Source organism: Bacillus rossius, chromosome 1 (assembly GCF_032445375.1).
Source record: "Bacillus rossius redtenbacheri isolate Brsri chromosome 1, Brsri_v3, whole genome shotgun sequence".
Lineage (NCBI taxonomy): Eukaryota > Metazoa > Arthropoda > Insecta > Phasmatodea > Bacillidae > Bacillus > Bacillus rossius.
Genome location: NC_086330.1, coordinates 41356779 through 41383090, shown reverse-complemented (window position 1 = coordinate 41383090; position 26312 = coordinate 41356779). Strand labels below are relative to the sequence as shown.

Sequence of the window (26312 nt, the reverse complement as noted above, 5' to 3'; positions counted from 1 at the left end):
AAATCGTTGCATATCTGATTATATTTTCCATGGTTTAAATAAAATATGTTTGAATAAAACATCAATAAAAATATGCGCATATTTTCTTAAGAAACAATTAGTATTATCTTGAAAAACATATTTCACAAATGCAAAAATAACCAGAGCCATGTGTTGTTACACCTCGGAAGGAACAACAAGAAGGATATTTTTGATTAACGAACGAATGTGTCAAAGCAAACAAATTTATTAACAAATTTTTGAAGTCAGACAAACAATCAAATATGTAACTCGGTCGTGGCACCTGTTATTTTGTCACTCGCTTCCACTCAGCACTGGCGACCAGCTCATTCGCGTGGAACAGACAATTGTTAAAGATAATAGAAAACATAAAATTAATATTTATTTTTATCAGTGCTAGCTCAATTACAATTGCTATGTCTGATCACAAGGAGCCGTTGCCTATTATGATGTTACGCACTAACAAACACAAATTACATTGTTCCCTTACAAAAATTATTAAAGATACACAGTATTCCTCTCTGCTACAGGGAGTTTCAATATTCAAATTAAAATTGAGTAACATATTTAACCAGTGAAGTGCTTTAATAAAATTCAAAATTATTTCACTTCACGAAAAAAATTGGTTGTCTGTAAAGTCGGTTTACGGACGATAGTTTAACATGAAAACGTCATAACAAAACATTGATGAAATGATTGCATACTTTTATGAATTAAATTGATTCATTTTTATTGATTTATCACTATTTTGTATGGATACAAAGAAGGAGTGAAATGAAATATACAATTTAATTGATAAATTTACTTTTATTTGCACTCATTAATTCAAATATGCTTATTACTTTAACGAAGAGATTATTTTAATTAATTTATACATGTTTGCTATTTAATTTCTTCCAATCTGTGCTATTCTGTTGAGGATAGGACGATGATAGGAAATGTAGGAATCGAATGGGAGTGTTTCATGTTTAATGTGCCTCGAAAAAGTCAAATCGATGGTTCCATTCGAGTGGAAGAGTGATAGATGCGGCGCAAGCGTACAATGAGCGTAACGGGACACAGCGTAACGGGATACTTTTTCATGCGTGCAGCCGGCGTTCATCGATTTATTAGACGTTGTCACGTCAAAAAAAAACTTAAATGTTTCAGCAACTCACTCTTAAGCAATTACTTTATTCTTGATTATTTAAAGCTTTTAAATTTTGCAAACTACGTCTTCAGAATGACGACGGAAAAGTATTGCTGCAGATAGCCCCCACTGTACTTGGGTGTTTACTGTCGCCACACTCGCCTGATATCATGCACCGACTTCTCCCACGGCGAAGTGCACTAAGACGTCTCCACTGAAGAACTCGGCGGCCGGCGTCCGTCCTCCTTCCCTTCTAGAGGGACGTCTGGACTCCGATGACGAGGACTCCGGACTAGATGACTCGGGACATACCACGAGGACCTCCACTCGAGGACTTGCGCATCGCCGATCCGACACATTTCCTTCGAACGCTGGCAAAGTGTATGTCACAAACAAACCTTCAGCTCCGGTTTCGCCTTCCTCGCCCTACATCGACCTGGCGATGGCTGACGTGACTTGTCGGGTCGCGAAAGTCTAAGTCCTGGTTTCTTACTCGGTCAAGAGACCACTTGTCTAGGACGTCCGAGGTTAATCATTCTTGTCCCACATTGTACTTGGGTCACTGTTGCTCGCCGCGCCGTGAACTCGCTTCGCCCTCTACTCGCTCGTCACTTACTCGTCCAGCGAGTGAAATATGTGCCCTTCACCGGCGAGTGGTTCGTCATCCCTTTCAGCTTTTCTGCAGCACTAATGTCTTCAGATTCCCCTGAGCGAGCTTCTAGGTTTTTACTCGCTTAACGAGTCGACCATGACAGCGAATGCGGACGTCTTCACCCACGACAAGTTACCTTTGTTCTAGACGACTATCTGTGGCTGCTTCTGCTCGTCGGGCGCTAAGTCCGGCTGTACTTGGTATGTTAGTTGCGCTTACCGCTGTGGAGGCCAAGTCCTTGCATCGACTGGAGTTGCACTCGGGCAGCACGACGTCCTCCAGGAGGGCGACAGCGGGGGGGGCGTATTCATTGCGGCGGTGGCTATTCGTCGAAGCTGGTAGTTGACTCCTGGAGAGCCGGTGGTAGACTTCGGCTTCCAGAACACGCGAGCACAATCTCCCGAAGTCTCGCTCGGAAGAGCTCGGGAGTCACGTGGTCGGCGTATCCCGGCCACGATGGCTCACGTGGAGCGTCGCACTGAGGCCTAACCACTCAGGGGAGAGAAAAAAGAACAAGGATAGAAAGATGCTGTGTTCGGCGGGTAGCGTGCTTACAGGCGGCATGAACGTTTGCATCCGGTAGGGAAGGAACAGTTTTACAGGGCTCAGAGAACCACCTGCAACAGTTTTGTAGTTTTATCCTATGTACATTCAGTGAATATCTAAGGTGTGCAGTGAAATGAAACACGGCTAGCCCGAGGAATGACCGAGTAATCAGCTATCGGCAAGGCCTACCAGGTTATCTTTTTCTTTCATAAAAAAAAGCACTGATATGAAAAGGCCCCTGGGAAGCATCGATTCCGATTCGTCCTTGTGAACAGCTTGTGTGCCAACCCCAGGGACGTCTACGTCCCAAATTGAAGCGGACACAAAAGTTAACTTACGTTACAGCCCAATTGTTATAAGTGCCGCAGTCGTCTGCCACAAATCGTGTTGGCGCCGCTGTTACGTTCTCGCTCTGTGCGACGCATCCGTGACGAAATTAGGTTTTAAAGTATACCGTTGAGAGAGGGTAAAAAAAACACCGGTTGGACCGCATGATTCAGTTTGTGGCGTGACGCCATTTTCCGCTCCGCCACTAATAAAACAAGCTGGCACTGCGAACAAAAACTGCGCGGGGAGAGGATGTTTTAAAAGTTGAGCTGTTTCTTCCCCTCTCCTAGGGCAGCCGACGCAGCACGGCGGAACTCTGCGAAACGGCCGGGCAGACAGGACACATTTCCTCTCCTAATTGAAAAGCCTTCCTGTAGGTCCAAGCCGCGATTCTCAGCCTCCTTTTTACGCATCGAAGTACGATTCTACCGAGTTTTATTCCCGATGGTACGTACGACTACACATGATTTCAGTAACCTATCGTTTGCAATGAGAATCGCTGGACAGTAAATGGGAATTCCTGAAATAAAAAAAAAATGGGTGCGTGTATTTATGTACGTGGGTTAATTTTTTTTCTTATTTGGCATGGTAAAAAAAATTTCATTCTGCATGAAAATAATAATAGAAATAAAATAATAAAAGGACTGGAGTGATATTATAAACACGGTTGATATATGTATAAAATAGGATGTTGGTATGTATGACGTTAAAAAACTCTGACACCGTTTGACCGATCGCCATGTAAGTTGGCACATCGAAGTGGATTTTCATGGAAAAGATTTTGTGCTATCCACTTTTTTTGTAACCCTCCACTAAATGGCGCTGCAGCGCATCAATTTCTAAACCGTTCAACCGATCTCCATTGGTAAACAGAAAATCTTAGGTCATAGACATAGCCTATAAACATAAGTTTTTAGTCATTTCTCTATGTCCACCACACTGTCATATAGCGCTACCTATTTTGCTTTAACTTTCGTACAATATATTACCCTGTGTTCAGCCCGGGCAACGCCAGGTACTGCAGCTGGTAATATATAAGTATATAGTAGATAAAAATAACGCTTTTAAGCAGAAATCACCTCAGAATGGTAATAACTGTAAAATATATTGTAAATTATAAATGCAATCAAATAAATTTTTTTATATAAATACTCAGCATTCAATATGAATATAAACACATTTATAATGGAAACAAATGTACACACGGGAAAATAAAATCACTTTACTTGAAAAGTTTATAAACACAAATTCTATCACTAATATTCACAGTAAATAAATGTTTTTTATGATATTGATCAGTATTAAATATTAATCACTAAAAAATAAGATTTAAAAGCATAGTATGAAAAATGTGACAACAGCAAACAGACAATAGACACCCACTTATTTGTGTAAAACAGTGTGGAGTTCATCCATTAATTCGTGCATTAATTTGTCGATATGCTAGAATCCAAATACGTCTACCTTTTTGGTGTTTCAGTTATTGGGCCACAGTTTATTCCCAAGGACTCTGAGCCAATGAAAAACCCTAAAAAAAAAATAAGTATCGAATCAAAATCATCCCAGTTAACTGTGTCACGAGTGAGTAGCCAATGAGCGGGTGCAATTTGCTCGAGTACGTATTGGATAGTGGAGTCTATCCTAGAAGGTCACTGAAAACGCGAACTTCCCCAGTTCCATACCATGGCTGATCCCTGCCCTAATATACATGGTCTGTGTCGTCGTGTGTTAACGTCTACAAGGCCGGTGTCACACGATGCCAAATTCTACTCGGTGATTGCTTGAACATCGATTGTTAACATGTCCGATGCTGGTAAATTTCCTTAGTGCATTCTTGAGAGACCTGCGCCGTTCACTCTAAGAAAAAGTTGTCGAAATAATATCCAGCTATGAGGAAGTTTAGGACGCAGCGGCAGCGCATAACGTGATACCGGGACAACTGACCCCGTTGACGTCAAGCAGATAGGCCCCAATGGAATAAGCTTGCACGCTTGGGGGCACTCTTATCTCTTTCCCCTCCCACCCTGGGTGAGGCCCGGATCGTCTGTGTGAAGGTGAGAGATGTGATCACTCTCCCACATCCGCCTCTTGTCGTAGAGGGTCACTCGCAACGATTTTTTGTTTGGACGCAATGCAACTGTCGTTAAAGAAAAAATATCTCACATTATGTAGTCTACAAACGTTGGCCCTTTTTTTATCTACTGTGAGTAAACCTGCGTTATATAGTCACATTAAATTTTTTAAATCTTAAAATACAGCTTGTGATATGACACGTTTTCGGTTAAAATAGTATTACTAAGTAATTTTGATCATCTTTATCGTATACTTTTGGATCCTACTCCAGTAAAATGTCATCCAATTTCAGCTGTTAGGCCCCAAAATGGAAATTACGCGCAATCACATACAGAAACTATTAGACAAAGATGTAATTGAACTATCTTCATCTCCTTTCAGCCCCCAACATTTTTGATTTCCAAATGGAAAGATCAAAGAACTGTTATTGACTAGAGGAAGATTAACAAAATCCACACACTTGTACGCTCGGTGTCTATTGTCCATCGGCTCCACCACATCTTAACTAACAGCCTGTTTGCATGTGGCTAGGTCATTTTGATTTCTCTCGTTTTGTTATTGGTTTCTTGTCCTTCGGGGCGTGCCGGAACTACATTAGGCCCAATGAGAAAGACGTTCAGGCGCAAACTGGTGTGCATTCTAGCCTCTTTCCAAATATTAACGCGAATTTCGCAGGTCTGTAGGCATCTAGTAAAGGGATGGAAATCGGTCTCTTTTTAACGAAGCACATTGTGATGGCAAAATTTCGCTGTCTATAACAAGCCAGTTTTGTTGCTAAAATAAAATACAGTAGATACGTACATAAAAGAATGTCCCAGTTATGAATTTTAATAGTATCAACTGTAAGAGTTTTAGAATTTTGGTTCAAAGTCACAATTAAAAAGTTACTCAAACAGTTTTAGATAACCGCAAATGCGAGTGCTGCTTTGAAGTTTTTTTGTTTTTTTTTGGCTTGCATCACCACCTACCAATGCTGAGTGTAAAGCGTTTTGGGTTCTCCAATATGCTGAAAGTGAATCTGTAATGTATTTCGACGTGCTTTTCGTACAAAGTTAAATTGTGATCTCCCATGAGGTAAAAACATCCGCCGATGGTACAGGAAATTCCAAACGACCGGATGTGTTTGTACAGAGAAAAGCACGGGACGACCTAATGTGTGTCTACAGGATGTCGACCGTATCAGAGCATCTAACCTGCGTGGTCCTAAGAAATCTGTTCGGAAAGCAAGTCTTGAACTTCAGTTGACAAAGACAACCGTGTGGAAGGAATTAAGAACGCGTTTACACATGCTTCTATACCGGTTCAAGTTGCTACATGCTTTAAAGGTGCACATGTTGAACATTTGTAAAAAAAAAAAAAAACTAGGTTAGCTATCTTCAATTTGATGGTTTGTTGTAAATAGTCTAAATTAAACTGTTATAATATATCATTTAAACTGGGAAATTCTTCAAGGAACACCCTGTATTAAGTGGGGGTCCACGTTTATAAAATATGATGTGGAGGTCACGAAAGTGTTTTATCAGTGAGTACGCAACGAAACAGCGTTTTATGTAGGTCTCCACTGTTGAGTAATTTTCTGACCGTGCTTCTACGCTTATTTTACGATCGCCCTGGATTTAACATTCCCAGAATCGGGCGTACGTACCACAGAGCGGACATTCCTGCTCTCCGGATCAGCCAGTGCAGGGCTCAAGGCGGCACGCGCCGCCAGTAGGTGGCGCCGAGATAACCAGCAAGCCACGCCGTTATCCCTGCTTCCCCCTCCCCAGCCCCCCTCACCTATTTAGTAATCGTGTGAGAGTGGAGAGAGAGGGGGCTAGCTTCTTTCCACGCTCCCGCCGTCAGCAGCCGGCCATGCTTGTTTTGCGCGCTTGTTTGTTTGTTTGTTTGTCACTTTGTTTACCGCCAGGCCCGCCGCGCGCCTTTGTTGACTCGAAGAGAGCATTCTCCATTCCCTTTTTAGCGCTTCGTGCGTGCCGAAACAGCGGCGATCCCGCACCCCCTCCCCCTCTCACGCTTTTTGCGCCGGACCGCAAACACGGAGGTGGATGACGCAGGTTCGGCCATAGGTTGCAAAAAAAAACCACATTTGGTGGCATCAGGGACTGGGGAAAGTAAGCAAGTTTAAACGACCTGCAGGATGGACTCCATACACTATAAAAATTCCTGTTTTTTTTACAAGGAAAATCCCTGGGAAATCATCTGCCAACGATATCACTTGTAAAACTGAAATGCAGGGCTCTGTAAAATTGCAAATGGTACTAAGACTATCTTTGTAAAAGTACAAACTATTTTTACAGTGTAGTACTCTGTATACTCGGGCCGATGACATCTTTTCATAGGCTGTTAAAACTTTGAGTGTAGCGCGTGCCATTTCTATAGTGACTGACTTTGTTTTATTGGGTTGGTGCCGAGCTCTTTATGCCATTCAAAGATACAGAAATTAGATACGTCTTGAGAAGTGACAATAAATACGTAGAGTAAAAAAAAACTTAGCTTTTGTCAATTGATGTCAAATATTTTCTTATTTTACACCAATAACATATCTAAAACTGATCTTCAAGGACCGAAGAGCGTGTATATATATATATATATATATATATATATATATATATATATAGGGCCTACACTTGTTAGAAATTGAACTAGACTGCCCAGTGGCTTAAGTTAAAACTAACTTATTTCCCAATTTTTAATAATATCACAAAATATTTTGACAGTTACAGAGCAAACTGTAAGTATTCATAGAAGAGACAAAAATTCTTAGTTCGCTCTATCTGCTTACAATCATTCCACATCTCTTTTCAAACAACCCAGTTCCTCTGAGTGAAATATTTATTCCAGCAGTCTTTAAAAATGGATGGAAAATTGATAAAACACACACAACGAAAGCAAAATCTGAAAGAAAATAATTGCTCTCACCACAGTGTTGTCTTAGTTCAATTCATACCATTTAGTCTTAGAAAATATATACTAAGCTCGTTTCGATGTATGTAAAACAAAACATACTTTGAACACCAAAGATCATAAACAGTCGAAAAGATACTAAAAAGAAAACGTCTGCTTCTGAAACGGTATCTTAGTTAATCTTGTAATGCCTCTTTCAGACGGAAAACAATTTTAATTAATGTAATAAAAAGGAAAAAAAAATATCAGGAAACGTGTTCAAAGGCAGATGTCGGGTAGCTAGAAGCTTGCTGTAATTATGCAGAGTGGATTTCCCACGATGTTTATCTTTCGGTTTATCAGTAGAGACCGGAAAAATTCGCGATTTCAATGACCTGAAGGATAGACTCCATGATCCTCTATGCATGCGGGAAAATGACATCTGCTCATTGGCTACTGAATCGTGATACCTGTTAACTGGGACGCTAGTGATTCGATACTTCTTTTGTTAAAGGTTTTTCATTGGCCGAGTGTCATTCAGATAAACTGTTGCCCAATCACTGATGTGGTAAAGGCAAACGTTTTTGGATTCTAGCCTATCGCGAAAGGAATCGGCGAATTTTTCTGGTCTCTATTTATCAGAATAGGGTCCTGAGATGACTAGATAGATCTTGCCATTCAACATTTGTACATCTTCAGTCATTACCACGAGTCATCTGTAAAAATTTATATTAAAATTCTTTCATTGCTACAAGTCCTTACATTAATTTTGTGTAACGGTATTTAATTTAAAGATAATTGATACTAATATGTTACTACTTATCAATAAAAATAAAGAGTACATTTTTGTTTTATTTGTATAAATAAAATCACATTAAAACTAGTTTTTTATCTTGAAAATTTTTTTGATAAAATAATTTTAAAAGTTTTGTAGACTAAAAAAATCTTAAAACACTAAGATTCTCGAGCACTTATTTTACAAGATATTTTATTTTTGATTGTATTTTTTTTCGAAAACCTACGCGTTGTTTGTAAAATTTTGACAGAAGTTAGAATTTTGTAATTATAACTCACTTAAAGAAATTACAAAGTGATTTCTAGTTATGCATGCGAAAACAGTTATATATTTATGATATGATATACCCGTCATATGATAAAATACCTTATAATATTTCCTAAATAAAAACATTAAATTTATTCTACTTACTGTAAAGTGAAAATAAAAATATTTAATATTATTTGTATGATTACAGACAGTATATATCTCTTTGTATTCGAACATGGCTTACTTAACAGACCTAGAGAATATTTTATATCCTTAGGGGGAAAAAAAACTTAATCTATGTATCCCATAAAAAGTTCACTTTTCTCAAAAATATCATGTATTTATATATGTATGTGTATATATATATTCAGGTATTCTTCCTTGTAGCATATATAAAGCCCTCAGCAATGTAACAAATAAAAATAATTGTTCTTAATAAAAACCGTCACAATATACTTCCTCGCAAAATGTAGTGGTCTCTTTTGAAAGAATACTTCTGTGTATAATATGATATTCAAAAATAACATGTAATTAAAAAAAAAACGTTTTCCGGTGGGAGAAAATCAGACACTTAAAGTGAAGCTTAAATTGTATAAGTTAATAACGTCCATTACATACAGAAGAGTGGTCAGACATCTCACCTCCCCGCCACTCGATCGGCTGTTCGATTTCTGGCAGAATCGATCACAGATTTCTCGCAGGTCGGAAACGTGGCGGACGTTGCCGTGAGCCGGAAGGTTTTCTCGGGGTACTACCATATTCCCCACACACATTCATTCCACCAGTGCTCCATCAGCAACTCGTCATCTTCTATTGTCTCTAGGGACCCATATATCGATAAATTTCCATTTCCATTAAATGTGTTGGAATGCTACCATATAGGCTACATTATTTCATATGGTGTATGTGTCCGTCTATTTTACCGAGTAAATATAATGCTTTTTTTTACAGTATGAATATGTGGAGTTACCAGATTAAACATTTTTGCCGTATAAGTAATGTAAAGAAATTTTGCTCCCCCAAAAGTGAGGCATGTTTGATTTTACTTTGAACCGAAATCAATACGTACTGTTATTAATATATGCGTAAAAAATAATAATAGCATACGTAATATGTAAATATGTAGCGACAGTTTCTAATGCTGTGGTGCAGAGTGGATATTAAAAAAAAATTAAAGGGAAAAAAATGCAAATAACTAAAAAATTACGAGCTTTCTTTTTTGGGACTTTGATTGAGAACTTGCCTTAGTTGGTGTAGGCCCTATTTACTGCTCACGGCTGGACGTTGAATCCCGGGACCCGCTGTGTGCACGCGGACACACGCAGGCATAGCGACCCCCTCCTGGCGTAGGTGCCACGGGATAGTGATCAGAGTGTCCACAAGGAAAAAATATTTTGTACCAACTTAGGCGAGAAAAAATTACTAGATTTTAAAAAAGGTACTAAATTATAATTTGTTATGGTTTTAACAATTTAGGAAGTTATTATGACATTGCAATGCTCTAACTTAAATATAACACCACACACACATACATTCCATAGTTTTTAAAAATAATTACGCTTAATAATAAATCATATTGGAGTTACTGTAATATTATTATATTAAAGAAAAAGTACGAGATCTGAGCGTAAATGTACTAGACCACTAAAAAACTTATAAAAGTACTAGATATTGTTGGAAAGTACTAACTGTGGACACCCTGATAGTGACGCTCGCTCCGTCCGGTCGCCATGGCCACACAAACCCGCGGTGACGTCAGCGCTGCCGTGTCAAAGAGCGCGCGCGCGACATCTAGCGCCGCGCTCAAAAAGCGTGCGTCGAGCGAACGGCGCCGCATCGTGTAACAAGGCCGTGTTGTTTGCGCGCGCCATGTAATATGGAGACATTAACCGGTGTGCCGGAAATTTGGTATTTCGACACATTTTTCTTTTATTGTTTATATAATTTTAAATTATTTTTGGAAAATTTATTTTTCTTTATAATTTGGTTACTTTGGGTGATTTACTCTTTGTTAGGCTGGTGTACTCCCATTAGTTAAACTTTGTGCCAGTAGACCGAGGCACCTTTTCCCAGAGACCTATCTGAGCTTTTGCAAATCTAAGATTTCGTTGGCAGCCCGTTTAACATTTCCCTCGCTTGCAGGCACGTCCCAGGTCTGTAATATTACTTCACTTCATGACTAAAACTGCATACAGCAGCTCTGGACGAGCTGTTACCATTTCTCAGAGACGAGCTGAGCATAGCCTTTACCGTCACGCATACGTCTTAGGTTCACTCCTCGAAAGTCACGACTAGGACGCTCGTTCCCAGCCTCGTTGCACCCCCACCCCTCCCAGCTCACTCTGGTTCTCAGAATTTAGTCCAGGACCAATGACCGGTCGTAAACCCCGCCAGGCAGTGACAGTCTCCAAGGACGACTGGCATAAAAAAAATGTGTGTGCAAAGATGGACAACACACGACTTCTAGCGGCAGAAATCGTAACGTCTTCTCTTGGCGCCAGCTCGTGGAGCTGACGCCCGCGACACCTGTGGGCGAGCTTGCTAACTCCCCCCTTTTGTTTCCTGTAGGCCGCCAGAGTGCTGCACCAGACTGCGCCCTTTATCCCCTTGTTATAGCAGACGTCTTGGGCGAGTCGATTCTTTTTTATTTCAGACACCCCTCAACAGGTAGCGCTAAAGTCGGCCAGTGCTACCAACTTCGAGACATCAAAGTCAGAGTTTTTTATGATGCCCACTCGGGGAACTTCGGAACCTTTCGGTCCGGACGTCCCAGTCCCTCCCTCCACTTTTGATTGAACATTTACTTTTAATTACGACACGCGGTTCTTCGCGAGACACTTCGCGTCGCGACTGCAGACGGACCGTTTGCGATTATCGGCGAGTCGACGAGACACTGCAAGACTTCCATCCGGCCGCAACCGAAGATGTAGTCCATTAAATAAGGGATGCTATCCCTGTAATCTACTTTAAGTAGTTTAGTCCGTCTGCATAGTACAAAGTGTAATAGTTAGTTTTATTTTAAATTATTTCTTTTGAAATGGTGGAAACGTCCGCGCTCAGCCGCTTATTCGCGGGATCCAGTTCCTGGCTGGCGACGCATCGGAAAAGAGAAGCCAACTTCCCTGTCTGGTGAGTGACGATCCGCGACTTTCCCCAACCTCCCCTTAACTTTTGCGGGCATTCTCTGCCCAGTTTATACTGTCTGTGTTCTAGTTCTGATCAGTTTTGATTTGGACTGTTCGCAGACAAGGTCCGAGAGCCGGACGCCGAATTGGCATTTTCACCACCCTTCCTCTACAATACACAGGCGCCCTGGCATCATGTTCTCCGGGAAACGAAGCTCCAACCTCCGGTGCTACTGTATCTATTAACGTTTTTCTGAACTTTCTTAAACTACGCCGTCAGACGAAGTTCATCAGATAAACATCATTTCTGGACTTTAAGTATATATACTGGGATGGTTTAAATATATTTGTATTTTTTTATTGGTTTATGTAGGTATTTCTTTAAATGAAACCTTTTTATAATTTAATTTCGGGTCGACCCATATTTTTTCTTTCTGAATATACCTGAGATCTGTTTAAGTACGTAATTATTGATATTGTATGTTTATATTTTTTTAATACCTGTTATAAATTTTCCTTTAATAAATTTTACGTAATTATATTCAGACGGAATCACAACTTGTTTCTGTTCATTTTATTTTAACATTGTGAAACCTTAAATATCCCCAGCTCACCGGCGAGTGCTTAACCAGGGCAAGTGGAAATAAGTATAGCAGCATTTCACTCTAAAGTATCCTAAAGTATTTTGCGTACATAAAAAAAGTGTTTTTTTTTGTTGATTATTTGAAGAAGCTTTATGAAATACCTAGGACCGAAAAAAAAAATTCGCGGATTCACTTCGCGACACGCCAGGCTCAAAACTCTTTCACCTCCACGCTGCTTCTGTGATTTGATTACAGTTTATTGGCCAATTGAAGAAGAATCTAATCACGAGCAACCCAGGAAGTAGCCAATCACCAGTTGGCATGGTAGTTGAAACTGCGAATTTTTTCGAGTCTCTAGCTATGAGTCGAGACCTGCAAAATTCGCGGATTCATTGACCTCTAGGATAGACTTCACAGTCCTTTAAATACTCCCGGAAATGACACCTGTTCATTGGCTACTGACGCGTGAGACGACATAACTAGGCTGTCCGTAATTCGGCACTTTCTTGGTTTAATGTTTCCCATTGGCTCACAGTTCCTCGAATAAAATGTGGGCCAATCGCAGAAGCGGTACGAAGGTATAGTTGTTTTATTGCCAGCCTATCGCGAAATGAATCCGCGAATTTTGCATGTCTCTATAATTGATAAACGATTACTCATAGCTAGAGCCACGGAAATTTCGCGCATTCATTTAGTCGCAAGCTAGAATGCAAACCTCCACACTGTCGCACTGTGTTCATGATTGGATCGCAGTTATCTGGACACGCCCCTCTACGACCGTGAGCCAACGATGTCCAGCTAGGAGAGAAGTAAGCGAATCAGGTAGTGCCAAATAACAAGGATAAAAATGTTCTCGCTAAGAAATCAACCAATGGGTAGGGACCAGAAAAATTCGCGGATTCAATGACCTCTAGGATAGCCTCCATTATCCTCTGCACTTCTCAAGTAAACACGCATGTTCATTGGTTACTAAATCGTGAGTCGTCTCCACTAAGTAGCTTGTGAATCGACGCTTCTTTGGTCGATAGTCTCTCATTGGCCCAGAGAGCTCCAGTTAAACCGCGAGCCAATATAGAACCAGCAGAATTATACACATGTTTGAATTTCAGCCTATCACAAAATGAATCTGCGAATTTTTCCTGTCTCTACCAATGGGAAAGTAAACACGGGTCGAGCACACCTATAACTTTGAATTCTATCCTGAGGCCAGAGGAATTCGCGAAATTTCCGGGACTCTACTCATAGCTTTAAACTTATAATTTTTGGGTTAGAAATATCTTTTTCTAACACATACATAAATTATGAAAGTTAATTCAAAAATTTCAGAAAAATTAATGTTTGACTAAATATCGCTAAAAAGGACAATATCCAGATAATTTATTATTAAATTTATTACTCCATATAATTTATGATGACGGTGAAAATAACTAATTATAAAGGACTATAAAACATATAATTCTGACAAGGTGGAGGATAAGTACTCATTATATTCTGGCACATAGAGCCAATAAGAAAATGTATTATTGTTTAATAGAGTCAAAATTGTGTAGACTACTATTATGTAAATTAATGAAGTTTTGATGGCTGCTGCTGAAAAAGCTGCAAACAATTCAACAGAGTCTTGCCATCGAAATGTGTGTTAAAAGTTCACTTGTAATCGCGGTGGGATTCTTGCATACTACAAGTTTGAAAATGGAAGGGGGGGGGGAGGTAGGAGGGTTGAAATTAACCTCCAGAAATAACACGTGGCTCGCAAAATTCTATCCAACCGGAACAGTTAAATCTGCAGAACGCAGAGGCCTACAAAATAAAGGCCTTCTCTCTGCCCCCCCTCAGAATTCGCTTGCTAAAACCGTTTCCACACGGCGTGCCAAGACAAAGGACCAGGGCGCGCAACTCGGCGCGAACGAAATTAATGCGGTGGTTGTTCCTGACGCGCCATTATGGAGCATGGTCGTTACGGAGGAGAGTGGAGAAAAAAAAATATTCTAAATTAACTCTCCGTTATGGAAGCGGCCTGGGAACTAAGACAGTGTTCAATGGCAAGGTAGAAACAGCAAGGGGAAAAAAAAAAAAGAATCATTCGTATCATAATTTTTCCAACAATTATCCATTTCGCATTTCGCGTTTATTACCGTGTAAAATCATTTTGAAATACACTAAGTACTCTTGCATGAATCAAACTTAAAATACATGGAAATGAAATAGGTACGTTTGTATGTAAAATTTCCTCGGCAATGTAGTAGTAAATGTACGGGAAATATAATGACACGTGTGAATTCAGGTTAAATGACATTTCCTACAAACGATCAAAAACTATGTTATTTGCTTGTAATAATATTCTAGACTTATACGGTCATACAGTTACATTGATAATGTAATTTCAACCAATCTATACGTCTGTGTTATATTTACTGTTTAATGATCATACAGGTGTGCTTCGGAAGTAAATTATACTCTTGTGGATTTACAAAATGTAATAAACAAAAATTAATAATATGCTGTAGCTATTGGTTTCGTAAAAGCAAATAATGGGCTCATAAGAGTGTGTAAAATAATTTTTTTTAATGATCTATCTCTAAAGTAATGGCTTTAAAATATGACATTAAAGGACACCCATTTTAACTTTGACAATTTTATGATATTCATTAAAATAAAATCCATTTGAAAATGGGATCAATTTTACTATTTACCGTACTGTATAAAATAACAATTGAAATATAATTTCCAACATAGTTCTTAAGAAAACTTAAGGCAAGGGCAGGCACTACAAATGATTGGAAATGTTTAAGTACATTCCATTAATCAAATTTAGGTAAGGAATATCACTTTAAAGAACACGTAAAATTATTTATAAGAAATATTTTATTTGGGTTATGTTTTTGATTCAAGGCCAGGAAAAAAATATTCTGTAGTTCATTGTGGTATTTGGCAACTGGAAAATCTCCAGTTTTTCAGTACATACTTAAAACGGTCGATACTTATAAAATTGGAATACAAAATTTAAAAGTATGTCTAGTGTTTCTAACACTTTATCCAAAGTTTTATACTCATACCAACCTTCTTTATCATAAGCATATATTTAAGAATGTAAGTTACAAATTATTGAAAATCAAAATGTCTCATAGAGAAAAAATAATAAAATTAAAAAAAATAAATAATGTACCATGTTTTCATAACGGACTAAAAAGTATAAAATAATTTATCTAACACTTAAGAAGGATAAAACCATATATAGATTTCTAAATTTTTATAAATTATCCTGAAATTTCATACTTGGCAACATTTGATAGCTATTAAAATACTTGTAAGTTTGGAAACGAAAAGTATGCAGCAGATAGTTGATGGATTAATAGATAAACTAACAATTTTATTGCACCGCAAATAATGTGAACCGATAATTAAGTTCTTTTATTGATAGCTACTTTCTACACTCTTTATAGTTATGTATTGCATGTGCCCCATGTTTTTCGTTTCCGGTTTGACTGAAAAACCTACAAAAAATAAAGGTTTATGCATTTTTCACGAAAACTGAATAAATAGGAAGCATAATAATTGTTTTCTGCTGGAATGAGTTTTCTTAGCAGTGGCGTGAACTTATGGTTGTTAAGAAAATATATATACAGCCTAAGTATTTTTAATGAAGTACCAGTACGTTTGAAACATTGTTTATAAATTTATTTTGGCGATAAAAGTATAAAAAATAAATTGCTGTCACTAGACAAAGCAAATAAATGTTTTGAGTTATGGATGCATATTTGAGATACTTAATGTCACCGCCTCTTGTTCTAGCATAAAAAAAAAGGCATCGGTGATGTAGCGGTCGCACGGACCGCTCATACGAGCGACCGTAAGTTTACCCACCGTTGGCCCCCCTCGATGGTAAAAAAAAAAAATCCGCCACGTCAAAATCACCGCCTGCAAAACATGGAAATTTATGCACCGCACGCGCGTGCGACACACGTGCTGGCCGGTCAATTTCTCTCATTGTAGAGGGGGGGGGGGGGGGCGCAATTTGTACATCAATCACCGTGTTTTGACCGCGGTTTGATGGACGACCCCCCGTCGCGCCGTGAAAAATAGCGCCGCCCCCGCATTAAACACGTGGCCAATTAAGCAACTACTGAATGTAACGCATAAATCACCAACTCATGAAAACGCGCAACTCTTAATATTCTGCCCGAGCAAACTAATTAATCCTCCCCCTTACAAAACCTCCAGACAGTGTAAATGAGCCATTATGTATAAAATAAAAACTGCCTTGTAAATATTTACATTTTTCGAACACGCGTTAACAACGGTGTCAATACGGTAAAAAACTATCTAATGGAACTAAAAGTGAACCAACCTGATGTACTATGAATTTAAGGATTTACTGCAGAGCCCATGCCAACATTTTAGCTGAATTTTACAAATTATATTATTTGGAAAATTTTAACTTATTATATTTAAATAAAGGAACTGGTTAAAGAACGAACATTTATTGCCTACGTACTTAAACATTAAAAAAAGTTTAAAAAAAATATAACCACTTCATCGCACTAGAGTTTTATGAAGTCTCAAAATAAGATTATAAGTTTTCCAGGTATTTTTACTCACTTTGTACGTGTTTCTTTCATTCACTGCTGACCTTGCCTCCGTACTGTTCTCGAACGAGAGTAGATTTTTCAGGCGACTTTAATGTCTACTCTTTTTCAGCGAAGGTCAAGTTATTTTAAGATCAAAAATAAACATCCAACCCAGATGGAAGTTCATACCTCGCTAATACCAAGAAGTCCTTTTCTGTCGACATTTTTCATAGAATTCGAGCGATGAAAAAAAATATCAAATACAAAGCAAAGCTGTTTGCTACAATGATCTGTGTGTATGTTACCACACGTGAAAGTGTATAGCTAACTACAGTTAAAAGAAATGGATAGGAACCGATTGGTTTCGACAGTTTTTATGACATAACAATTGTTTATAGTTATTTTCAATGTTGAATTGAAAATTTTTTCCTTACTATTGGGTTAAGATATACAGAGCCAATTAAACTGTGTATGTTGACAGTACAATTAAAGTTTCAGTAATTTCCAAACAAAAAAATAATAATAATTCAATACTAGACACCAATGATTTTTTAGCAGCCAATCACTATAAACTTGAGACATTCCACTAAGTTATTTACGATGCTTTAAAACACACGAATTTGGAAAATCAAACTGGAGGAAAAATTTTACGTTAAAAACTGTTTGGAATAAAGATGGCGTCTTTTGGGTACTTCCCTGTACGTCTCCCTCACATCACGAGAGGAACACAGTCTGCAAGGCATGCAAGGCAGTCGCACTCACCAGCGGACGGCTTTCAGCGTGTTGGGATTCGACGTGAAGTTGACGAAGAGGTGGAAGTCTTGACCCTCGTCCCTGGTCACGTTGTCCTGGCGCAGGTACACGATGGGCGGGTCTGAAACAAAGCCACGCCAGACGTCGCACACGCGGCAGAAGTAGCGGTCACTGCAAACAAGGAAAAAAAAAGTGAGCGAGTCGTTCGGTGCTCGCCCGCCTAATGTGTAACAGCTAACATCCGTAACGAGCAGATTCACGAGTTATCATGTTGCAAATTCGTTTGTAATACTAAACTCTGACACGAAATTTAACTTTGAATACTTTTAAATAACCCCAAGCGTGAATAATGCACGCAAATTGTGTTTTCAACCACATTTCGGACGCGAATCACACGACGTTTCCGCACCCGCCGCTAGAATTCGCTACCGGAGCAGCTACGTCGACTATTGAATCATTTGATAAGCAGACCGAAATTTTAAAATTTATAATTAAATGTCTACAACAAAAGCGAAAAAGACTTGAAAAAATACTAAACCCCCTTTGGACAAGGAATTTTATTAAAATACTACCATTATTGTACAAATTCATTCATCAGTTAATTCTATAAGGTTTCCCATTGTCTTTGTGGACTTTGGTTTACGCCATCCGCCACAGATGGCAGCGCTGTAGCTGTTACGAATTTCCGTTCTTCGACTTCCGTCGCATCACAAAATTCCCACCAAACGTATTATACAGAGAGGTAAGATGTTACATATCAAAAACACAGTTAAATGTTTACAGTGTTTAATTGTTACGTAACTTTTAAGTTAGTTAGGGATTTTATGCTAATTCAGTTTAAAATATACTGTTGTGGTTTCCAAGTATAATTACAGAAGTTTATTTGTCAAACAGGGAAAAATAACTAATTTTTCCCTTTTACGGTATTCGTGCGCGTCGACACAACCAGTGGCCGGGTTAATCAAATGGCTTCCCTTGTCTTTTGTAATAAAAAACAACAAGATAAATTGCATGAATTAAAAACATAAACTCGATAAATAAACTACTTTTTTTTTAAATAAACTCACTATACACTAGCAATATCTAAACCCTTCCAAATGCATCTTGCTGAGTTGTTAAATTCAACCCTTAAACTCATTATTCAAACCAAAGCATGCAAAAATGAATCAAATGTGGGCAGATCTGCTTTAAATCCATTTTCAGCCTAGGAATAATCCTGTGAATTTTAGAAAATTTGTTGACGCTCATCCTTGCGTGAAGAATAAGATATTTTGAAGTTTTTGGACAACTATCTGTGACTATCCCCATTTTCTCTCTCTCCGAAATCTTGCTTTAGAGAACATGTAAGAACAAGGGACAGTTTTGAATAGTCTCCAGTTTAAATAGTACATCTTAAAAAAATGCCGTTAAACGTTTGATCCCTGGTTTACCGGGAAGACACGGCTTGGTATCCTGGGTTCGATTCTCTCTGAAATCATCTGAAGTAAAAGCTGGGGTGGCGCTTCGCAAAACGGCATGTCGATTTCCATCTTGATTTCCGTGAATGGTTCGGGTTGAATGCTTTCACGAGTGAAGACCTTTCTTCTGATGAGAAGCCAAGCCACAGGCCTGTGTGTCTGATGGTTGGGCGCCGCAGAACGTAATGTTATTTTTCAGGGGTCACTACACGTTCGCCGATGCGTACAACACACGCTTCACGCGCCTGGCTGGGCGCGCGAGTGCTAAGGGTGACACTTGCTGACGCTTCACTTGCCTCTTCGCCTCTAAGCGCCAAGCACCGAACTGGCGCGGTTAACGCGCCTCTATGGGATTTCAAGCGGTGGCCTTTATATTTTATGCTGGAATATTAAAGATAAAGATTTCTGGCACCCTCCTATACCACTTACAATACCTCTTTACAATTATCCTTACATTAAGGTGGTTTATGTCCTACTATCTTGGATTTTTACACTTTTTTCTGTAACTCTAAATATGAACTATTTATTATAATTTCTGAAATGTGAAGGCATAAATAATAGCTGCCAGACCTTATACACCACGTCGCAACCACATATTTACCAAAAGGCTCTTTCTTGTATGTAAGCGCCACGATGAAATAACATTATTTCACGCGGGCGAGTAAAACTGTAATGATAATCAAATCACATAATTGCTTAGTTTAAAGAGACACACACAAACCTCCGTATAAAATATCAACAACAAATGTTTCCAGGCATTTAAACACAAATTTCTTCACTACAAATATATTTTTTTAGTATGGAAAAAAAAAAAGCACCTTCGTGAAGCCCATCATAAATAATTCGTTTCTCTGAACGAACAAAGAGAATAAAGGAAACGAAAGTGATCAGCTGTTAACAACTCGATTTGAAAACTACTCAAGGTATCCGAGTGGGGTCTGCTTACGAAAAGCATTTAAGATTTCGCTGAAGGCCTTAAAGTACTTTTGATATCGGATTAGGTTTTTAAACTGTATTTTTAGAAGAGTTAAAATGACTAAAACGCATGTTTTCAGAATAATTTTTAGGCGTAAAACAACCGGTACAGATTCTTGAAGGCACTTAAGGGACTTGCATCACACCTTTATCTTCATTTCTCGGCCATATAATGATACGGTCACCGCAAAAAATTTCACAGTTATCCAGTGACGACGAGAAGACTGCGCGCCAGCTCAGAGGCGATGCCGCGCTAGAAGCACCAGCGAGCGTCGCGCTTATCATCCCGCCTCACTAACACACATGCACCCCTGACGAGGCGGGCCCCTTAACTGCCGGCCTGTGGCACGTGGCACGTGGCACGTGGCACGTGGCACGTGGCCCGTGCGAGCGGCGCGGACAGCGAGAGAGACCTCGGCGCGCTACGAGCGAAGCAGGCAGGACTTACCGTCACAGCCCGGCCTCGCTGCATAACAATGAGCCGCGCGAGGCAGCGGCGACGGTGGAAGGCGGCGACCTCGCTTATAAACCACACTTCCGTGTGTTGCCCTCCCCCCTTTTAACTCTTCACATCCCTCCCCCCCCCACCCTAACTCATACTTTTTATTTTACACGGCGCGGCGCACTGAAGCGACGTAGTCTCTGGTGGTCACGCAGCTTGTTTCAAATGTGACAGTTCTCCAGAGTGGTACCGCTCGCACCAATTTCCCGTCATGGGATTACTACAGTTGTCCATAATATCTGTTCATCTCCATCGTTGTGTTCGTGTGTAGTTACTGCGTTGTCCAGGTTTTTTTTTTTTTTTACTGCCTGCATTTACTGCTTTTGTTGAAAATGTCTGGTCGTTATTATCCCTCTGTGTTCGTCTGTGTTGTTGTTATTTTTTACATGACTAAATTTCTTTCACGGAATTCTTGCAATTTTTCATATTTAAATTTGAATGTGTTAGTCTGTGCTGTCGTCGTTGTGTTGTCTATAGTACCTGTTTAGGTTCATCGTTGTATTTACCTGTTTGGCATCAGTTTATTTTGGCTTATTCTCTGTGGGTTTATGTTTTTCATTTTTATTCTTAATTTGCGTTGTGGAATTTTTTTCCCATGAAAAACAGTGCAAAACTGCAACGGTGTATGTTCAAAAAATTGTAATAAATTCCCGACTGTCACTTGTAAACAATCACTTTTTTTTTTAGGAGCACTGGCAACCTCATAAAGTTGTTTACTAAAACTGTTGACATAACAAAAGTGGCGTAAGAATACTTACACCATCAGCACTAATTTAAAAAACTGTCATATTCGAAACAATTTACATGACGCATACTATAGAACCAACCTACCCTCTCTTAGGATACAAAATCAGCTTAGATTTCCCAAGCACAGAAAGGGTTTTCAAATTGACGATCGTCAAAACTTGCAGATAAGTTGTCGAACCATCAAGCCAAGCTCGAAGTCTATATCAAAAACTGAATGATAGTAAAAACCAAATAAGGATGCACAGTGGCTTAAAAATACTAAACACTAAGCAGGCCTCCCAGAAATGTTAATTCAAAAGTGAAAAACTTAAGTATATAGTTACTGCGAATACTTGCAGTAATTTCTGATCAATCGTTTCGCATAAGGATCTATTACACATTTCCTGTCACCATTTGATCTGAACAAACACGAAACACTGTTATGGTGGTGATATTTTAAAATTTCTAAACTTTCATTACCTAAAAATATTATTTTGGGCATATTTATGTGAAAAAGATTTTTTAAAACATTTCATGGAACCTACTTACATTAGCACAATTTTTAACAAAACTAAATCTATGCAAATAGCTACTGAAAACAGGAACGTCAAAGTGTAATAATATATTTTTTTAAGATTTTTTTTTAGTTTAAACACATAGATACGTCGTACGTGAAGAAGCCAGAAGCAAAGCTTTTTTTTTTTAATCTGTTATGTTTCGTTACTTCAATCCGTATATGCTATCCTGAAGTGTGTCCCTAATTAAAAAAAAATTTAAATAATTGATGTTTGACAGTACAATAATGCAAGTACAAAATAAGTAGCATGATTTAGTTTTAATTGGTGTAGAATAAGCCATTAAAATGCACGGATGCGAATGTAACAGCACTGTGAACACAGCGAGGGAAAGGCAAGTGCAGCCGCGACCCTTGAAGCGAGCAGCGGGTCTAGGATCCCAGGAAGCCCGGTGAGGCAAGGGTAAAGGGAGGAGGGGGGGAAGTCACTGAGCAGTCGCGTGTCGAGGTAATTAGCCCCTCGGAGTGGCACTCCCTGGACCGTCTAGGAGGGGGAGGGAGGGGGGGGGGGTCCCACGGGCCAGCGAGCCGGTCGAGAACCCCTCGCCCTCTTGAACCTCACCGAGGGAGTAATTGGCAGTCGCGCTGCAGCGCCGCGAGCCGCAAACAATACCCTCTTGCCCTGCCGAGCCCGCCGTGGTGTGCCGGCTCAGAGGGCTTCTGGCTGCTGTGTCGTCCCTGCGCCGTCAGTCTGCGTGAGGCCTTCCCCGGTCACCTGGTGTCCCCGTGCTCGAGCACTGGTGTCGAGGAATGTCATCACCATCATCGTCATCACCATCATCATTGTCATCGTCACCATCATCATTGTCATCGTCATCATTATAATAATCATCATAGTCATTCATAATCATCATCATTTTCTTCATAATAATTATCATCATCATAATCATCATCATTTTCTTCATCATAATTATCGGCAACATCATAATAATCTTGATAATTATAAAAATCATCACAGTTATTCATTATCTTTTACCATTATTATAATAATCATCCTCATCATTGTCTTCATTATCACAATCCTCATCATTTTCATCATCACAACCATCATCTTAATCATCATCGTGATTATCATCGTCATGAATAAAAACATGCTTGACGTAAGTAATAAAAAAAATAATCGACAGCACGACGGTATAAAATGACAAAAACCACAGGCCATAAACATGCTCACTATGGCAGTCCAAGAGTCAGCCTACCTGGTATTCACGACCTGGGGATTTACGGTTCAATTTATTTTATAGGAGAGATGGGTGTTTTTTAGAAGTAAATAGTGTGTTAGCTGTCCCCTGTCGTCCTTCGTTCATTGTTGTTTTATGTTAGCCAATTGAAAACTTCATTTCATATTCGAATAAAGTTTACACAAAAATTCTTTATAAATAACATGATTTTGAGAGGAGATTTATGATGAACATGTTTTATTTTTCTCGTCTATTTTCGTCTTTTCTAGAGTTTTATTTAGAACGAGGTAATTACTTTCAAGCGAGTCAAGGACTGACATGCAAACTGCTTATTTTATTCTCATTAGCCCGGTCAAGTGCGAAACAAATTTTTTTTTGCCGCTTACAGTCAGCAACGAAGGAAATGTTGCAGACCTTAACAATATGTTTTAACGCTTAATCTGCATAGTTTCATACAGACGCAGGGCGAATATGGTATCTGCAAGGTAGTAGAAATTATTCTGACCTGTGTAGTAGATATAATTTTCTGCAACGGAAATACCATTAACATCACACTAACACTTCTGCAATGGGCAGGGAAGAAACTGACTTCAGGAATTATAAAGGTAGAAGAAGGCAGACAAGACCCAATACCTGAAAATCAATATCAGGACTTACAAGTTACATCTCGCAACACTTCGGTATCCACGAAAAGAAACATTCGCAGTGCATTGAATAATTCGGAGTAAAAAATAGAGTTTCATGGCGAGATAACATGGTACAGAATCGAGCCAGAGAATGAGAACTGTTTAATACTATATTTCAGGTATTGTAAAGACATGTAGTGCAAACTTACTTTACCCTATAGTATATAAAGTATTTATTTCCATTCATTGCATATTCGCGTAAGGAAGTTACATTTGACACAAAAACATTTGATAGTTTCGTGACTACATAGGCCGATGTAGTACCTACATTACAAATATTTTTTTTTGTAATAACATAATATAATTCATGTTCATTGTAGTATAAATCGTGTACCCACAACAATTCTTGTACAATGTTGATGAATTACAAAGTCAAAACTAAAATACAAATAAACCCCAATGTGATTACCTGACTTTCTTTCTGATATTCCACGTCCTCTTTTTTTTTTTTGCCTTGTCTTGTAGGGTTGTTGTTGGCATAGAAGGGTGTGTTAGTCGTGATTGATAATGAACGAAAGCATGGCATACTGTAGTACCACAATAAAGGTTTATAAACGCTGTTCTCAAACGCGCCCGATTTCATATCTTTACCCTTTTTTATTCTCTCCGAAAGTTCTGCTTCAGTGTTTCTATTCTCGATTCCGGAAATTTTAAATCGCCCTTGGCTGTAATTTGGCGCGTAATTAGCAAAAGTGTGGTCAGTGCTTCATGACGCACGTTCCTGTCACGGTTCTCGTCACTCTTCAGTCTCCAGCTCTCCACAAACATGGATGATTACGACAGGCCTCGATGAAGTCCGTCAGAAAAGACGGGTTCATAACTCTAGCACTATCCACCGTTGTGGCAACTCATCTAAACACACCTCACGACTGGTCTAGACTACCGGACGACGGTTCGTCCTCTCTGCACGCAGGCGGACGTGGCACGACCTGGTAGCGAATCGAACAAATGTTTTCAAACTCGACGGAAGACCAAGATTGTCAGCGAACTTGGTTCGTTAGTGCTCACACGGGGACCAAGTTCGGCGAACCATGTTCTCATGTGAGTAGGCCGCTTAGTAACACATTAATTTTTTTTTCCCCTCTCGTGTAACATGAGAAAAAAATTTCAAAATAGAAAGGCCCTCTGGGCAGTGCTTTACATAATTTAATTTTGCTGAAAGGACGGAAGGATTACCAGAAAAAAAAGCAAATGTAATTCTCTTAAGCACCAGCACGAAGTTACGGCTCTGTTAAAACCGAATGGGTGGATGGCCAGTGAAACGTCAGATTATAATCGCGTGACTCGCGGTTGCCAACCCACATACGGGAGCTCCCGAGCGTATGGGAACGAGCTCTATATGCACGGGCCATTCGAAACTCGTTACCGGGATATGTGGGAGGGCTGCGGGTGACGTCGGACGAGCTTGGGTAGGGGGTAGGGGTGTGCAGAGCAGGTTGGGAATGACGATAGTAAAGGGGAAAGAGAGAGAGAGTGAGAGAGGAGGCGGGGCAAAATATGACTGATCGCGAGTGTGCGGATCTGAACGCATCGATAAGTCGTCGTTACGTCATAGCCCAGGGTAGCAGGGATGCCTGGGTGGTACCTAGGGGGATGACAAATAACAATTACTGTCCCGGACATGTTGTACTGCCTTATTTCCCGACTTGGCTGTTGCCGTGAAGATTTTAACGTTATAGCTATATGCAACAACACGTTAACGCACAAAGCATAGGTTTTTTTTTTCTGATTTCGGCATACCTTCGGTATGTAAAATAGTACAAATAAATATTAAATTTTATCGGTTCCTACAATTCAGAATACCAAAAGAGTTGGCGTAATAGTATTTCACTAGACTTTAATGTAAAAGGGTACGTGTTTGAAGATTTTGAAGATAAACACCTTTTCCAATATGACAAACTGAAAGTTGGGTTAGAAAAAATTTCTTGCTTGTTAGTTATTAAAAATTAATATCAAAAAAACCTTAGACGACGTTATTATAATATTTAAAACCAGTGTTACCATCCGTGGAAGAATTGTCACACACCCAAATATATATTCACTTTTACTTCAAACATATAAGCAAACGTCAGTCTGGGGAAACATGTTCTAATCTGCATCCTTCGCTATCGTTTGTCATCTGTTAACACCTGCCGAAACTCAAGCGAAGCGCTCAGACAGCAGACAGCTGGAGAGAGAGACGTCACTGCTGAAGGTCCACCGCCGCGCCGCTCTCCGACAATCGCCGAGACAATCCATAACAACCTCCCCCTGTCCCCCGGGGGACGGACCCCACGCAGCCCTGCGCTATCATTGGCCGTTCCCGCCGGTAAATCACGAGCCCTTCCGACACCCCCCTCTCATACCCTCCCAGAGGGCAACACTCGCCCCCTCTTCACGTCCCACGACATCACTCCCGAAGGATATAACTGCGCGAGGTCGCTGGAAGATAGGGATTTCGGGAAACGGGAAGGAGGAGGGGTGCTCTCCTACCCCCCCCCCCCCCACCCTCACCCATTCCGAACCAATGAGGGACAGCATTCC

At 39.7% G+C, this 26312-nt stretch overlaps 1 protein-coding gene across 1 annotated transcript in view; it reads right to left on the bottom strand.

Moving 5' to 3' along the window:
- LOC134546245 (hemicentin-1) overlaps positions 1-26312 on the bottom strand; it is a 505078-nt gene that overhangs the window by 232930 nt on the left and 245836 nt on the right. Inside the window, exon 6 of the mRNA XM_063388969.1 lies at positions 17698-17809. Within this exon, the coding sequence (XP_063245039.1) occupies positions 17698-17809 (112 nt within the window). The remainder of the gene's footprint in view (positions 1-17697; positions 17810-26312) is intronic.